The sequence below is a fragment of the Eurosta solidaginis genome, chromosome 3, assembly GCF_040869045.1.
Source record: "Eurosta solidaginis isolate ZX-2024a chromosome 3, ASM4086904v1, whole genome shotgun sequence".
NCBI lineage: Eukaryota > Metazoa > Arthropoda > Insecta > Diptera > Tephritidae > Eurosta > Eurosta solidaginis.
This window is the reverse complement of record NC_090321.1, coordinates 23,792,240-23,810,492: the sequence shown is the minus strand read 5'-3', so window position 1 is coordinate 23,810,492 and position 18,253 is coordinate 23,792,240. Positions and strand designations below refer to the sequence as shown.

General features: G+C 37.8%; 1 protein-coding gene across 4 annotated transcripts in view; it reads left to right on the top strand.

The window, feature by feature from the left end:
• Positions 1-18,253, top strand: part of jing (AE binding protein 2 jing) — a 595,696-nt gene that overhangs the window by 573,071 nt on the left and 4,372 nt on the right. For all 4 annotated transcript variants that reach the window (XM_067771251.1, XM_067771254.1, XM_067771252.1 and 1 more), the window contains exon 3: positions 14,026-18,186. In XM_067771251.1, the coding sequence (XP_067627352.1) occupies positions 14,026-18,186 (4,161 nt within the window). The remainder of the gene's footprint in view (positions 1-14,025; positions 18,187-18,253) is intronic.

Sequence of the window (18,253 nt, the reverse complement as noted above, 5' to 3'; positions counted from 1 at the left end):
AAAAAAATTTATTAAATGTGAGAATAAATGAAAAATAATTTTGAATAAATAATTTGTGAACGTTTCGAAAATTTATTGTGTGTGACAAAATTTATGTAAGATACACACATGTATATAAAGAAAAAAACTTAATAATAGTAACAATAAAGGATAAAATCAAAAAGCAATCGCTATAATAACGGCTTTTACGCGTTTTACAACAACAATGAAAAGATTTATTATGCATCGAAAAAACGTTAAAAAACAAAGCTAAAGGAAAAATAAAAAAAGTGCATAATTTTCTTGATATTATATATTTTTAAGTCATATCCCGTATTTTTAAAACAATTTCTGAAAAAAAAAAAATAGATTATAATTTTGCTTTTAATATTTTAGAAACCATGTGGTGTATGATAGACACTGAAAAGGGAAAATATTTACTGACTGATATTTAAAATATCGACTGAAGTTAAAATAAACGCACAAAATAAAACATTTAAAATATAATAAAAGTGCTTTAAAACATTGAAGTGAAAAAGGCGATTGGTATTTCCAAAAATTAGAACAAATAACAAGGCGAATCTATACTAGGTGGTGGCAAAGCGAATTCCATCAATTCGCCGTGCAGATGAATGTCAAGTCAAAAGAAAATTTTCATAGATTTAACTGACATTTTGTTGTACAAGGCTTTGTATGGAAAATTATCAAGAAGAAGCAATCAGCTGATGGGATAACACCACCTGTAATGAATTCGCCTTGACAAATACACAACTCAACAGATTGAAAAACGAATTACCTCAAAAGGAGCAAAAGACAAAGTCTGAAAGGTAAAATATTCTATGGAAACTAATTTTTAATTACATACATACATATGTACGATAGAGAATGATATAGCAAAGAGAATTTTAAAATTTAAATAGGGTAGGTTATAAGAAAGAAGTAGAGAGAAAATATATACAGTAGAATCGCGAAAAAGTTAACTCTCGAGAAAGTTAAACGCTCGGCCAAAGAGGATAAATACAATAAGAGCCGTCACTCGTTATTTTGTGGCGAGTATCTCGCTGGAAATTGAAAGAATTGATGCCGAATGTTTTCTGAGAGTGACATTTTTAATTGTCTCGCATATATCCATGCCGTGTAGGCCCCTTGTGCAACTGTGATTTTTGGAAAGAGAATTAAATAAATTAATTAAATACAGTCGAAAAATAAACACAAATACCCCACGAATATGTATAAAAGACATTTATAAACATCTCGCCCAAAAAAAAAAGTAGCGACTACCTCTCAGTATACATCGAGTAAATGCCAAAAAAATAACGAATGACGGCTCTTATTGTATTTATCCTCTTTGGCTCGGCTAAGTTGATCGAGCTTGATCGTATACGTAGCGCTCTAAAAAGTTAATATTGGTTAACTTTTCTGAGCCTTTTTCAAAATCAACAGTTTTTTTTTGGCAATAAAAACAAGTGCGGGTATTGCCCTATTTCTGAGTCAACATTGACGGCATTGAAAATTGGAACGACGTTCAAATTACGGAAGATGACGAATATTGCAAAGTGTCCGATAATGATAACGAAGAATCAGCTGTCGAGCAAGATATGCAACAACAGAAAATGAGTTTTTCGGAAGCAGCAGTTGGATGCATCAATACCTTGATAAAGTGGTATGAGAACAATAATGATACAAATTAGGTATCAGATCTTATTAATATGCGGTCGAAAATTGTCAAAAGCTAGTACACAAAAGGAAAAAAAAAACAAGTCTCGACTGCTTCTTTAAACCAGCTCTTACAAATTAATAAGTACATATCGACGTGCCATATGAAAAGTAACACTTACAAAATTTGTTTCACAGGATTTCTTTGTAAAAAAATTTTAAAGAGTTACTTTTCGTATGGCACGTCGATATTTACAATGTGAATAAATTAATATGTATGTTCTGTGAACTTGAAATCAGCCAGTACAAATTAAATCTAAGTTTATGCTCTGTAAAGATTAAAACTTAGTCATTTAAATAAGTTCAATGTGTTATATCCCAAAAATTATGTTTATTACTGAATTTTTTTTAATTTGAAAATCGCTCGGAAAAATGAACTACCCTTGGGATATTTTGGTTAACTTTTTCGCGTTTCTACTGTAGTAGCGGCCGCCGTAGTGTGATAGTAGCGAGCTCCGCCAACCACACCGAAGATCTATTATTAAAAAGCATATTCCCACCGAAAATGTATTAAACCACATCCACTTCATATAAGAAGAACGTAGCACGCATGTCATATTAAAGCACAGTTCTCCTTTTTATCGTATGTGCTATGTTTAAATCAAATTTATATTGGAAAGAATGGAACATTGAAAAATTTTATTAAATGTGTTCAGAGTTCTCTGCATTTGTATAAAAAGGTATCCCATAGCATATTGTAACGAATTTAGTGCAATTCCTCTTATTTACAACCTTCTACTAACGTTCGAATCACTAAACTGTTGAATAAATAACTCCACTATTCAATAATGCAAAATGGCCTTTATTAAAGTACTTCACAATAACACTTATACTTCGCAACTGATAGCTTGCTTAAATCAAACTGATTGTCGTACCTCATTTGCTGCTTTTTATGCTGTTTGGTTTTCTCGTTGACATATTTTTAGGCGCTTTTATTTCTAGAATTTACTAGTTAGTTATCAGCTATAAATTTCTCAGCTATAACTACAGATGCACGAGTTTATAGATTCTCTCATAGCCCATGCGCGTGTATATGTGAGTGATACTTGCACAAATGACTGCATACTTTTGGGAGCATCTCAGATATATGCATGTTTGTGCATTGCTCTCCGATGCTTGTATGGACATATGTGTAGACATAATGATTAATTTTATGTGCATACAAGTCACTGCTCAGTGTCGGCTTAGAGATGATAGTACCCCTTAGTGTTGCTAGTATTCGTCACAATATATTAGTCCACATACATATGTATCGTGAACAGCTTTTAAATCTAAAATTCGTTGTTATTGATATTAGAGAAAAACAAGTAAAGGTGTCTTAGTTCGGGTGTAACCGAACATTATATACTCAGCGTGAGCTTCAATTGTACATTTCATTTCAGATAAATTACTTGTCTACATAACACGTGGCACCGCCTGTTTAAAAAAAAATGTCTCCCCATTTCCTCTTACAATAAAACTTGATAAGTGATTCAAAACTATTTTTTGCTAAGTTATAGCTTATTATTCTAGTCTACGACCCTTTTAAACTTGTTTTATATCTAAGTTGCCGTGGTCTTTAACCAATCCCGTCCATTTTTACTAGATATATTTTCTGCTATAAGGATATCTGTACACAATTTCTTTACGTTATGTTAATTTTCCTTCGAGTTATGGCTCCCGAAACATAGAAAATTGCTTAGTCATAAAAGGGGCGGTGCCACGCCCATTTTTTTAAATTTGTAGTTCTTCCTATTTATTGTTACAAATCCACTTGGGAAATGAAATACCATTGATATAAAGCTCTTTTTTGCAAAGATGTAGCTTGTTTTATTCGTCCACGACCCTTTTAAAAATCTTTTATATAAAAGTGGGCGTGGTCCTTAACCGATTTCGTTAAGTTTTCTGCAAAACATTCCTTATAGTAAAGGCAACCTCTCTGCCGAATTTTGTTACGATTTATCAGAAGTGATTTTATCAGAAGTGGGCCGTGCCACGCCCAATTAAAAAAAAATTCAAATTTTTATCAAGAGTCTCAGTATCTATTCACATGTCAAATTTCTACAGCAGGTATATTATTTACTAAATAATCAGGTTTTTTGTGTTTTCCAAAATGTTAAATATATATAAAGAGTGGGCGTGGTTATCATCCGATTTCGCTCGTTTTCAAAACCACTCTATTCTGGTTCCAGATTTGGTGAAGATATCTCAATATTTACTCAAGTTGTCATGTTAACGGACAGACGGACGGACGGACATGGCTCAATCAAATTTTTTTTTCGATACTGATGATTTTGATATATAGAAGTCTATATCCATCTCGATTCCTTCCCTGCAAAAATTGTTGGATTACGTGTTCCATTTTTTTCATGCTGGAGTACTCTAACAATACTCCTTTGCAATGCGTTTGCGGACCACCATCAGCCGATCATTGCTCGTTTTTTTAACGACAGTGATCACGATACGATGAGGATCGAACAGAGTTGCCAAAAGTAAAATATTGCATGCAAATAACTAATAATAAAATTTTACTTTGGCAACTCTGATAAAATGCAACAGCGAACTGGTTTTATGTATACATACTAAAGTATGTATAGAGAAATATTAGTTTCTTTATTCACGCAAATGCTAAATAACATAAGAACATTCGTAGTATAAAATATAAAAGTTGTATTGCCCCTCTTCATTTACTTTCATTTTAAATTAAATTCACTTCGATAATTCTTTCCGACACAATTCCTCTGCGTACTTTGGCATATGATCCTCTGTGGGTGCTCCACGGAGTACTACAGTGAAAGTACTTTGGAAAGTACTCTCACGTATGTACTCTATGGAGTACGTACAAACAAAGCGAGAGTGGGATCACCTACTCCTCTCCTAGGACATCGCAATGTTAATTGGAGCACATTATTTGTATGAATACAGATTAGATTTGGAGCAGTCCTATACTCCCAAAGGAGTATTCCTTACATTATTTATAGAGTACTCGCGTTTTTTGAAGGGTAATCGCTCAAAATTTGCACACACACACAAACATCACTAATGGCCATATTACGGAAATCTTAGGGAAATTGAAGTTGAATTTTTAAACATACGTAAAATTTTATAATTTTGGAATATATAGCATCTAGGACACCTTAATTGCAGTAATTGAAAGAAAATGTTTGCTTATACTCAAGTATTTAATTATTTTTTCTATATTTATCTTTAATATTGATGCAAAGATTGAAGTTATATTAATCCAATGCAACTCTGCTGTTCCTACTGTTCTTCATTCCACTCCATTCGAGTGTCTCTTTCACTGAATTCGAGTGCTTTCCACTCTATTCGCAACATAACGTCAATTTAAGCTGCCAAACTATATAGTAAACAATAATTATAAGTGCCGATTATGGCGGTGGTGGAATTGACTTTTTTCAATGCAACTTATTACAATTACGGTCCTTGATTAAAGGGCATTGGTTTTGGTCGGCTAACTTTTACCTTATTTAGAAATTCATGCTGATGATGTACACACAGAATATTGCGCATTGCGCATGTAAACAAAAGATCAGCTGTTTTTTATGTGCAATTCATACGTCATTTTCTTTTAGGTCTTGTTTTTTCTCACTTTCTTTCATTCGCTCAAGCAGTCAACTGTGACGTATATGCGCAAAACGAAGCAATTTTGAACTCGTGAATGCGCAATATGGGTAGGTGATTTGTGCTGTGGATATTATTTCTGTGACGTCACTACAACATGTAAATATAGAGCGCAACCTTTTGTTTTCTGCCATGGTTCCATTTGTCGCTGGTCACCTCGTTCGTAAATCGACATGGAGAAAACGGCGTTCATTTTTTATGCTAGCGATAATCTTTCCCATACGCCAACACCATTAATACCACTATTATTATTAACATAGGTACATATTACACTGCGATTAACTGAACTGCAACAAACATATTCTGCTTTGCTTTCATCACAATCTGAGACGAACTCTCTGCTCATCACTTACTTTATTTAGAATCCACCCTCCTACATGCATTCCCATTATTTTATATTTCTTTCAATCATACAAGGCGGATTCCGGTTTTGTTTTTGTCTTTTTTGGCAACGCTTTCTATAATTGCAGCTGCCATTACCACTCGGCCCATACCGTCATCAACGTTTCAATGTATGTATGTATATTACGGCGCTTTTAGCTGTCGCTTATTATCTTACTCTGCAAAAATTGGGTAGTAGGTTGGAAGTACTCAGCAAGGATGACTCCTTAATAAGTATAAGAGGACTTATTTATGTATATGGCGATGTCCTAGGACTGCCTAACGTTTTTAAACTGCTTTTTTTTTCGGAGTATTTTACGCCTATGGTAAAGTTGAGTTCTATCCGATTCTATCATAACATGCCAACCTAATAAAACCGCACTGCGTTTTTTTTAGCGCACGCAAACCATTGTACAGGTTTACAAGTATGATATGTATGAGAGGGAAACAATTTCTTTCCCTTTCTAACACACGGCAGTTTGACACTTCGGTCAGTGTCAAACTAGCGTGGAACCCAGTGGAACCTGCGTGGAACATGAGTTTTGACACTGAACGAAGTGTCAAAATTACCGGGGTTGCTTCGTCGAAAGCGACACAGGGAAGCAAAAAAGGGATCGGAATATCAGATATGGGTTGCTGTGATGGTAAATTTCTTTTAACGAATTTAGTAGGAAATTTTAAGTGCACCCCTGGGTCCTTCAGAAAATTATAAAAAAGTCTTCAATTGGGGTATCTGAGGACGCGTAGTTATTTCAGTATTAAGAATACAAACACGGGAGTTAAGTTTTTCTACCCGTTCAAAAGTTCTCCGCGAAAAACAGTTTGAAACCGAGGTCGACTGCAATAACCCGTCCAAAAAAGCGGAAAGAAAAATGAATAGACGCGTTTTGTCCTGTTGTCAATAGTCCGAAGAGAAAAAGTATTCGAATTATTGGAGGCGAGGCAAAAACGCGTCTATTAATACCTCCCCCGACGGTTTTGGTCGTGTTTAAGCAATCGTCCCCGTAAAAAAGTATCACAATTTGTTAATTAAAATTGTCCAAAATATATGGTTATTAAAGAGAGATGTAATTAAGTGCTCGTTTGAAAGTAAATAAGTATATTTCTTTGTAATATAAGAAAAAAAAATTTTAAGCAGTTTTCGATAGCAGCTACTAAACTTTGTTTGGTCCTAAGAAGTACAATAGTGCCAAATAGCATCCACAAAAAAAACGAACAAGAACAAGCATTTTATCAGGTGAGCGTGGCTGTGTATGTGCGTGCTGCTACATATCCTACTTGTAGACCTGTACAATGCACGCAAACAACCGCTGTTTTTTGCCCGAACCCAAAAAAGCATGCGTTGTGACAATGTAAAGCATGTGTGCAAACGTCAAATCTAAATGTCACGCAGAACAAAAATTGGAAATCGAATTAGGTTTTCACGCAGCAATTTGGGTTGCCCTCATACAAGTTGTATGTGCATGAGACATTTTTGACAGAAAATGACTTGCGTGCGTTTATATTAGGTTGGCAAGTAAATGCGCATAGTCAAAGTAAAATGGGTTCTAAGGTTAGTTGTATCGGTTTTGACAGATAGCTGTTGAAAAATTTTTTCAAAAAAGTGTAATTAACTTTAAAACCTATTTTAAGTTGACACACCGTGGTGTCATGGTAGCGTGCTCCGCTTCCACACCGAAGATCTTTGGTTCAAGCCCAGGGCAAAGCAATATCTAAATTTTAGAAATAAGGTTTTTCAATTAGAAGAAAATTTCTCTAAGCGCGGTCGCCCCTCGGCAGTGTTTGGAAAGCACTCCGAGTGTTTTTCTGCCAAGAAAACCTCTCAGTGAAAACTCATCTGCCTTGCAGATGCCGTTCGGAGTCGACATAAAACAAGTAGGTCCCGTCCCGCCAATTTTTAGGAAAAATTAAAAAGGACACAAATTGGAAGAGAAGTTCGGCCTAAAATCTCTTCGTAGGTTATCGCGCCTTACATTTATTTTATTTCTTTAATTGGACACAAATCACAATTTTAATTGGACCAAAAATGTCCTCGATTGAGCGCCCATTTGATTGAAATCGATTTTTACTTACCCACCCATAACCACCCTGCAAAAATCGCGAGTACTCCATGCATGCATGTATGGAGTACTTGCTATGGACCAACCGAGTACTCCAAAATTAACCACAATTCATACAAAAAATATGGTCCAATTAACATTGCGATGTCCTAGGACGGGACTATATACTCCAGCTCCGCATTACATCAGAGTAATCCATGGAGTACCCACAGTCCAATAAACATCGTGTAGTGATTACAATCGTTAAAAACGAGCAATGATCGGCTTACAATATGTTCGTGTAGAAATATGAGTTGGTCCATTGCTGCATTACAATGGAGTACAATGGTAAGTACTCCAGTGGACCACATGATCCAACGATTTTTGCAGGGCATATGTTTATCAGCTAGTAGACAATAAGACAGGGAAGGGCAGAGAAGACAACAAAAATCTTCTCGCTTTGTACAAGTAATATTTAAATTGGAAGTAAGACCTAGTTTACATATAAAGAGATTATCTTCATTTTCGCACTTAGCTTCCAATCGTTAATTATATAACTAGATTTCCCATATAAATTTATAACCTCGATAATCGGCAATTATGAAAAATTTTAGAGATGTGGTATTTCTTCATAGCAAAAGTTCCACCTCTGGAGTGCAATCTCTAATTGGAATAAAAGAGAAACGTGAAAATTTTACAGAAAATAATTTAGTTCCCAGGGATGCAACATATGTAAACGCTTAGATTTCTATTGATGATTTTTTGTAGATTAAGGCATGTGTTACGTGGTATAAAGGGCCAATTAATGGTGACTTATAACCATAAAACCATAACCAGATAAAACAGCTGATCGAACCTACCTTATGGAAATCAATGTAATCGATTAATGGTGCCATACCATAACGCTAACGCTATAACCATATCATAGCCAACCAATTGGGTTTTGGTTTCTCGCCATAACCATAACCTAAAAATATTTGATTTGGTGATTTAATAACTTTTTGTAAATTTTATTCATTGTTTTGGATACGTTATGACTAAGAGACTTATTTTTTGTGGAATATGCTTGTAATTTTTTGCGTTTTCTTCATTGTTATGAAATTTTAGGTTAAGGCACCATTAATCGATAACATTGTAGATGGTTATGGGTATGGGTATGGTTACGACTATGGCGTTAGGGTTAAGGAAGTTTAATTAGCCCTTAAGGCATATTTCTTGAAAACGATAACTTTTTGGTATAACGAGCTACGATTTGTACTACAAGATACAATTTCTGTATTGAGCTTTTAAAGCAAATGCAAGAGATTTGATTGTTTTGTGTGAAACTACTCACGACTAGGTGCTAGCAGAAACAGATACTTTTGAATTGTAATCGGAAGCCGTATATGGGCGTTATAACTTTTTGGTAAAACTGTTATGATTTGTACATGATGAAATTAATATTCAGGTGTTCTCATCCCGTTGACGTTTTTCCTTATTCTGACAAGTTCGGCATGCATAATTTAGAGGGTTGTCTATCATAACTGCTTTTGAACTCTACTACGATCGGAGTAGATTTTACTATACGTTTAAAAATATCATAACTATGTAAGCCGCTACCAGAATTTTTTAGACATAAACATAAACATAACTTTGTATTTCCCAAAATATTATAGACAACAATTTGCAGAAAACTAAATTGTTTGAGAAAATTTATAGGAAAAATGTAGCCATAAAAATTTAGTACTTTTGTAGTACAAGTAAATACTGGCAAATTGAGCTGCCGAAAAAGTGAGGTTATGTTGTTGACGTCACGTTTATTATTTCATCATGGATCTGTAAATATGGCAAAAACGAAAACGTGTTCGGAATTGCTGAATTTTATTTTGAATTTATTAAATCTATCACATAGCTCAGTAACATAACATAACTAACGTATGTCAGTTTGCTGCGAGTGGCCAATTATTCGAAGTTTCTATGAGGTAGTCGCTTTTATTTTTTTTTGTGAGTCTGCTTTATCTTCACAGTTAGCCAAAACCCCCTCATAGAAAACATTCGGCATACATTTTGTTCATTCCAGCGAGTTACTTGCCACTCGTAGCGTAGGTGGCTCTTAATTTAATATTTCCTATTTGTTTCAGTTATTGAAACGAAATTGCGCTATCAATTGGAGTTTATTTCAATCAACAACATATTTATGACTTAAGAACTTTGGTCGGTGCAAGACGTGGGTTGGTCCTAGAAATGTAAAAGTACAAAACGTTAGGCAAGATGAAGCTGTGGTTATTACTATTTTTTTTGAGTTATATGTAACTGAAAAAATATATTTTTGGACAGACGAGATATGAGTTTAATTTGATTTATTTTCTTTCCACAATTTATATAGGATTTAACTCGAAGAAGAGATATATCAATATATTATAGCTTTCCATTTCAGTCTTTTCGAATTTTTAAAAGGAAGTAAATTTCAAAAACCAGCTTACTCGTTATACCACTTCTACAGAATGTGTGATATACGTCCCTGTTAACAAAATTTATATGCTACAGCCATTATATTAGGATGAATCCATGTTCGTGGAAAGTTACGATTTCATCGACAAAAAGTTAAAATTCAGCGAACATATCTAGATTACATGTCTAAAAAATTGGAAACCGCGAACTACATACAAGAGAAACGTGAACAATTTCAGACTGCAACGCCATGCAACTTCGGCAGCTAAAAATACACTATCCTTCAAAGGACTAATGCCCGGTTATTCAGTGCGAGTTAAAACTACAGTAAAAGTTGACTGGAGTTTAAACCTGCCGCTTCGGCCGCTTAAGCTGAGAGGAGCAGCAAAATGTAATGCTATCGAACAAAGTGGGAAGGTTAAACTCTAGTTAACTCTAATTATAGTTTAAACTGGTACTGAAAAACCCGGCGTAGATGTATTTAATTTAATGTTATTGAATATAAAAATCGAAAGCAATTATCACTTATTTAAAACGAAAATATTTATGTATTTACGATAGGTTAGGTTTGGTGGTAGCCGCCCTAATAAGGAAAGCTCACTTGGACAACACGAAGGTCCGTTGTGATACCTCATACACCAAAAATATCGGTGACTTAGATCTAGCTACTTAGATAATCGTTGGGTTGCAACGATAAAGCTCCGAATGATACCGATTTTAACTTTGGATAAATCCTCGGGAGATCCAAATGAGTCGCGACCGAAGTACTTTCGCCTAGTTCTACAAAAATCTGGGCAAGCAAGCATAAAGTGAATTTGTGATTCCACCTCATCATCCTCCATACAGCTGCAGCAGGACGGAGTTTCCAGTATATTGAGACGTACCGCATAGATACCCATGGGACAGTGCCCTGTCAAAACCCCAATGAACATTGATAGGCGAGCCTTAGTGAACCCAATTATTTCAGCAGACCTCCTGCCATCCACTTTCGGCCAGAAAGATCTTGCTACCCTGCAAGACGTGGTGTCTGTCCAACGTTTTCTGAGTTGGATCGAGGCCGAGCTATGGAGGAGCAATCCACAGGTGGCCAGCGGAATCCCGAAATCCCTGCAGCCATCTTCATCCGGGTCAGTTGTACCAGGCACTCCCAGACCACCCTCGATCGCACTGTAGTTGAGCTCAAGGCCTTCATAGCCGCTTGGCTATCAGAGTAGATGTTAAATTCCCTAACCGTAGTAGCACTGGATAGCATTTCATCCACCGCATCCTTAATCGCAGCAACTTCCGCTTGGAATACACTGCAGTGATCAGCCAACTTAAACTTGCGGCTTACATTTAGCTCTTGACAAAAGACCCCCACCAACCTTTCCGTCCAACTTCGACCCATCCGTGAACAAGTTAACCGGTCCCATTCCCCCAGATAATTCCTCTTCCCCACTCCTCTCTCGGTGGAATGATTGGGGTGAAGGTTGGTTGGTAGGGAGCAGTTATCGGCATACAATAGTCCGTTCTGTCCGGGATAAAGTCGAAACTGGTAAGAAGGCTAGAGTGTCCGAAGTCAGAAAGCCCGTAGCCCATATCACGAAGCCTGACCAACGACCGGGCCACGGCCGCCTTTCCCGCAATATCTACTGGATATATGTTCAGCATGACGTTCAGTGCCAAGGTAGGTGTTGTTCTGAGAGCGCCACTGATACCGATCAGCGCCGTCCTTTGCACTGACACTAACATTTTGGAGGTGCTCGCCGTGTCTATGATTTCCACCAGACCAGCACCCCATATAGCAGAATCGGTTTGACCACCATCTCATAAAGCCAGTGTACTACTCCTGGCGAGAGTCCCCATCTCTTCCCGATAGCCCCTCTGCAGCAGCACAAGGCAACCGCGGCCTACGATACTCAATTTACGATACTCAATTTAACTTATTTTATACTTTTGTAATTCGTTATAAATATTTTTAATGTACGGTAATATTAGCCCTGTTTTTTTACACGTATATACATACGTTTAGTTTGCGCGTGAAAAAAACGCCTATCCTCGCTTAGATAACGCTTAGGAGACCCATCTAGCGGCAGTGGTTAAACAACTAGCAACAGCATAGGGTGTACCGAAAAGCGCAGACACAAACCTCTGGTGGCCATTGTATAAAATATAGCTGAATCAGTTGCGATGCATAGTGGACACACACCATTTGTAGAGGTGATACATAGAATTAGTGTGGAGGTGAAACATAGACACATATTTTAGTTGCATCTGAGTATAATGCATATTGAAATTTAAGAGTACTAATTGCATGCGCAGCAAATTCAGGAGAGTAGATAAAGTTTAACGCTTAGCAGTACATATAAAGTTTAAGCGTAAATTTATATAATGTAAAAAATCGGAGTTATTATTACTAAACGAACAAACCAATCAATCAAGAAACAAAAAAGTCACGCCAAATTTTCTTAGTATTTGTACTAACGCCCTTATACTATGTACAAACACACACCAAATTGGCAATTTATACCATTTTGGCAATTTATCATATAATAAATTGTAATAATAAATTGCCAATTAAAAAAAAAAATGCGTAAAAAATTGTTTCAAACTGCAAATGCAACCATCTAAAGTGTGTTTATTGAGTAGATCTAAACCACAAATCAGTTTGTTTTTCCATAGGTTTTTTGACATTCGGCCGTTTTTTCTTTATTTTTTGTCTGACAAATGAAAATTTTGTTTTTAGTTTGAAAATTTGGTACATTAAAACACAATTAAAATCAACTTTCTTCTGTAAAAAGTGAACCATTAGAGACCGAAATAATTTTCGCGGGTTATTTGCATTGTTTTTATTGTTAAAAATGTTAATGTAAAAATAAAATGTAAAACATAAACAAAAACATGCCAAACTCACTAATTATGGGGGAATAGCCGTCTCAATTTTTCATGATTGAAATTGTTTTTGTGTTTTGAAGTTCCGATATATTTTCGTCAGTTTTTTTAGCTTGGAATCCAAGCAAAAATAAAATAATGTCATATATGCTTAAAGGAAAAGAGTCAACTCGTACGTCATAAAAGCATCTGATCTAATGGTTACATGCGCAATGCGCACTCTTCTTATGTGATTTGTGATATGATTGACTCATCTCATCATCTGATTTTATTTTTTTCATTTCACTGGAGTAGGGATTGTTAAAAGAAGATGGCAAACTCAAAATGAAACCAAAACATTGAAGACATTTTCTTACAACACACAAAAATTTCGAAGTTTTATGCTTTCATACCATTCGCCTAATACCAAAACGCACATTTTGATAGTCTGAACAGAGGTATGTTATTGCTGTAGAGATGAGCCAACCAGCTATCATATTACTATTGTGTAAGCTAAATTGAGTTGTATGAACTCCACTCAATTAAAATCGAAATTGCTTCAATTTATTTTTTTGTTTGAACATAGTATTAGCCACTACTGTATGTATTCACAAAATTATCGATCTTCAATGCGCAACTACCCTGCGTGCCATCTGTTGACTGTTACATGCGCCATCTTGTGTCATAACATATAAACGACAATCAGCTGTATGTAAACACTCGCGGGCGAATGGCTTGGGAAAAGTAGAAAAAAAGCTAAGAAAAGAAAAAAAAAACAAATTGTTTATTAGCGTTCCTTACAGTGAACACATATTAAATTTGTTTATGGCAACCTAAAACTCGAAACATATAGTTAACAATGTTAGAAATTATGGCTTGATAAATGTGCACTTGTTTGTGCATAATGAGTGCAGGTGTGTGAGTGTGCAAAAAACGGGCGTAGCCCAGCAGTGTCTCGCTAGAAACTGGAAAAATTAACAAATTTTCTTTATTTTTTGTTTTCTTGCAGTGGCGTTGTGGTATCACTAAGCAGCACCGACTCCAGCACTGGTTGCAGCGAAGATGCATCAGAACCAGGTTCACCATTTAGCCAACATTCGCTCGTAAGCGAAGACCACCATTTCAATTCTCCCATAAAGGTCAATAATAGTAGTCAGGAAAGCCAAACAATCATGCCACAACATACTGCTGGAATGACTTCGACGAACAACAAAACCAATAATGGATCAACTGCAAATGGTAACTCCAATAATTTAGCGCCAATTGGTGGTACACACGGCACTGCTAACGATATCACAATAACAAATACCAATAAAAGCAACACCACTGCCAAATTGAAACAAATTCAACCACAACTAAAAAGCAACACTGCCCCAGCACGCAATGGTGTGCCTACACTACAATGGCCTTGGAATAGTCCGACTGGTAGTAATAGCACGCATTCAACTACAAACGCACAATCCTTACAAAATAATAAGAAACGCACTGCCGTTAATGTAACAACGACGGACAGTAACTCATGTAAAAAGGCACGAAATACTCCAGTTGATAACGTTGCAATCAGTGCTTCCGTTAGCGCATTAACAAACGCCTGTGGAGCTAGTGCTGCAAAAAGACTGAAAGCGGCGGCATTGGAAGAGTCGCAAACAAAAATCACTGGTTACTTTAAGTCCCAAATGAAGTCGCAAATACATCATAGTAATATTGCAAAGCGCAATATGGAATCGGTATTGATGGCTGCATGCAGTGCTTCGAGTGTGGGACTGAACACAACATCACTAACGATGAGTGCGCCGGCCACAACTGCATCACTGAACAAATACTTCAATATACTTGCACAATTAAAAGAGAGTAGTAATCTGAACAATAGAAGCAGTACGAGTAACAACTGCCCAATATCCAAGGCATCACCATCTCCATCAGTAAATAGTAGTATAATAGCAGCACCAGCAGCTGCCCCTACTTCTATCGCTCCTGCACCACCAACCAGTGTACCAACTTCATCTGTAACAGGTGGTGTAAAATCACTTACTGCACCTTCCATGATAAGTATGCCGGTGCCTGCTTTGAAAAAGATCGAACGTAGTAAGCCTCCCAAAATTGCACAAGTTGCTCCTAATCTTCGAAAAACAACAACCTCTTCTGGAAATTATGCTACTGCAAACGGCAAATCACCAGCGAAAAAACATGTTGCCATAGCTCCTCGTACGCCTGAAATAAAACAACAACAAATGCAACAGCAGCAACAACAAGCTGCTGCGAAAGCCGAAGCAGCTGCCGCAAAGCAGGCTGCTTCATCGTCTAACTTACAACAGCCTCAAACTACCACCCAAATAGCCACAAATCAACCAGCGGTTTTACTCACTGCCATACGCTTGCCTACGCAAACAACAAGTGCATCCACCGCACCGGCACCCACACAGCTCAAATCAGTTATAAGTCCTCCAAAATTGGCGCCCGTGGCAACAGCTACACCAACAACAAATGCTGCATCTACTCAATCCGGGCAGACGCTGTATCAATTGCCCGCAGTTCAACTGCCGAACCTAGTCCAATTGCCTCAGCTGTTAGCTGCCACCAATAGCAGCAATATCATGCAGTTGAACAATGTTGGCAAAGCTGCCAATACTACAGCCGCGGCAGCAGCAGCTGCAGCAACATCTGCTCAAGCAGCACAAGCAGCTGCGGCACAATATTTTCTGAATGGTACTGTCTTCAAGCTACAGCAATTTACTACAGCCACTACAACAACGGCTACTTCAGCTGTAGCTGCTGCTAGTGCTGCTGCCACAGCGAATCCATTTAATCTCATGACTGCCGCAGATTTACAAGAGATACTTATTAAGCAACAGCAACAACTCCAACAACAACAACATATACAACTGCAGCAACAACAAAAGGCGGCAGCCGTTGCTGCTGCAGCAGCAGCAACAGCTCAAGCGACAAACACAAGTTTCCAGGAGATCTTCCAGCAACAAATCGCCGCAGCTATTGCTGCTAATCAGCAGCATCAACAACAGCAGCAATTCCAACATTTGCAGCGGTTAGGAGCTGCTGCTACGCAACCAGTATTCATGGCCACACCAGCGGGTTTGCTATTGAATGCTGCCTCCCTTCCGGCTATGCTGGCACAAGCAGCTGCTGCGTTAGCAGTAAATAATAGCCAACAACAACAGAAGCAAATGCAGATGCAGCAGCCTCAGCAACTGCCGGCACTGCAACCCATACAATCGAACGCGCTACCTGCTCTAAGTTCCATTTTCGCCAACGCTGCCCAGCAGCAACAACATGCTGCACATGATCAGCAAACTGATTTCCAGCAGCAGCAGCAACAATTTCTGGCATTTTTGCAACATCAACAACAACAACAGCAACAAAATGCACAATTTATAACATCAACTCAGCCACCACCTTTATCTGCTGTTAATGCTACTACAGCGACATCAGCATCAGGCGTTGGCTCCTTGACCGCACTGCCAGTTAATACGGGAACGACATCCACTTCCCCGAATAATGGCAACACTGCCAAACTAGCTATAGTAAAAGCATCCACTGCCTCAACTGCATCTCAACAGTTTACAGCTTTGAAATCACAGCCACCACCTTTAGTCACCATTTCACATGGAAAACCGCGAACCACACCTATAGCTCCAGCACCCGCTCCTAGTGGGTCGTCTAATACTAATTCGGCAACAAACAAACCTGCCGGTCTTGCAAAACCTTATCAAAAACGTATTCCAAAGGTAGCGCCAGCACCGATGCCTGTGGCGCCAGCATTAAGTAAACCTCAGTTGGCGGCCGGAAAAGCGAAAATTACTGCGGGATGTAAAATTATTGCCTCGCCTACTACACCACCTCCACTAGTGCCAGCGTTGAATAGTAGTGGAGGTAATGGCAATATCGTCTTGTCACCCACTAGCCGCAATGCTCCAAAGCAGTTACTACTCAGTGGTGGACCGCCTACTCCGGCGCTGATAAGTATAGCGCCAATATTATCTACGAATACTGCACCAACTACGATGGCAGCAACAATGCCAAATTTAAAATTGACTTCACTACCTCCACTTGCACCCAAATTAACAGTGACCCCGGTCACAACAACGGCATCTTCCGTGACAGTAACAACAACTACACCCGCTCCGTCAAAGCCAGTAATAACGCAAGCCAATACTGTCAACCCAACAACCATTGTGACAAGTTCCACTCCTGATCTCTTTGATTTAGTGAAAAATTCAAACAGTTCCACAACAATCACTGCACCAACTAATAGTAATAGCATAATAAGCAAAAATGACAATAACATCAGCAGTAGCTGCAGCATCGCTAGTAATGATACATTCAATAAATATACTGCGCTACTACCATCATTCTGTAACTCGTCAATGTCATCATATTCATCTGCAACATCACCATCTCACTGCTCCTCCAATACTACATCCAGTGACAGTTTCTGTTGTAAAATTAAAGAGGAGCCAATGGATGAAATTGCCGCTGCTCCATCAGCCAGTACTTCCGATAGTGGCATTAAAATGGAAAGCCTTAATTCTTCCATGCATAGCCAGATGCTATCGGCGGATATTAAGGTCGAACTCATGGAAGACACTACTAAGATGTACCTCTTAACCAACACTGCTACGTCGAATACCATCACACAAACGAATGAATATTCATCGTATTCCTTTAGCTCGCATTCGAATTCCGTATCTTCGGCAGCTGATCTCTCATTAGAAGCGTCTACCCCACCATCGCTCTCCTCTTCATCTGCCTCATGTTCTTCTGCACCTTCTCCAGCACCATCATCAGTGGGGGCATCACCGCGGAATTCTCCTACTCCATTGCCTCCCACACAGGCATATGAATCGAACTCTGCATCGCTTTGCTCACAATCATCCACTGTCACGTGTGGGACAGCAGCTACAGGCAGGGACATGCTTAGCGAATTGGTGACCTCCTCATGTATATCACCAAATCTTTCTTCAGATATATCGAATTCAGCAGAAGAAACGGTATCACATGAAAACAGACTTTCTACGGTACTTGAAGATTTAGATAGGGATATTAATATGGACGAAGAAGAAAGCAGTGTCAAGCGCGATTTACCGACACCTGAGTCTGGTATTGGTGGTAGCTTGACAGCAAGCGAAAGTAGCGAATCTATAGTCAGTTCAATGTAAGTTTGAAGTGAATTTTAAAAAATTTATTAACATTAAAAATAAACTTTTTTCCTTTTCTTGTTT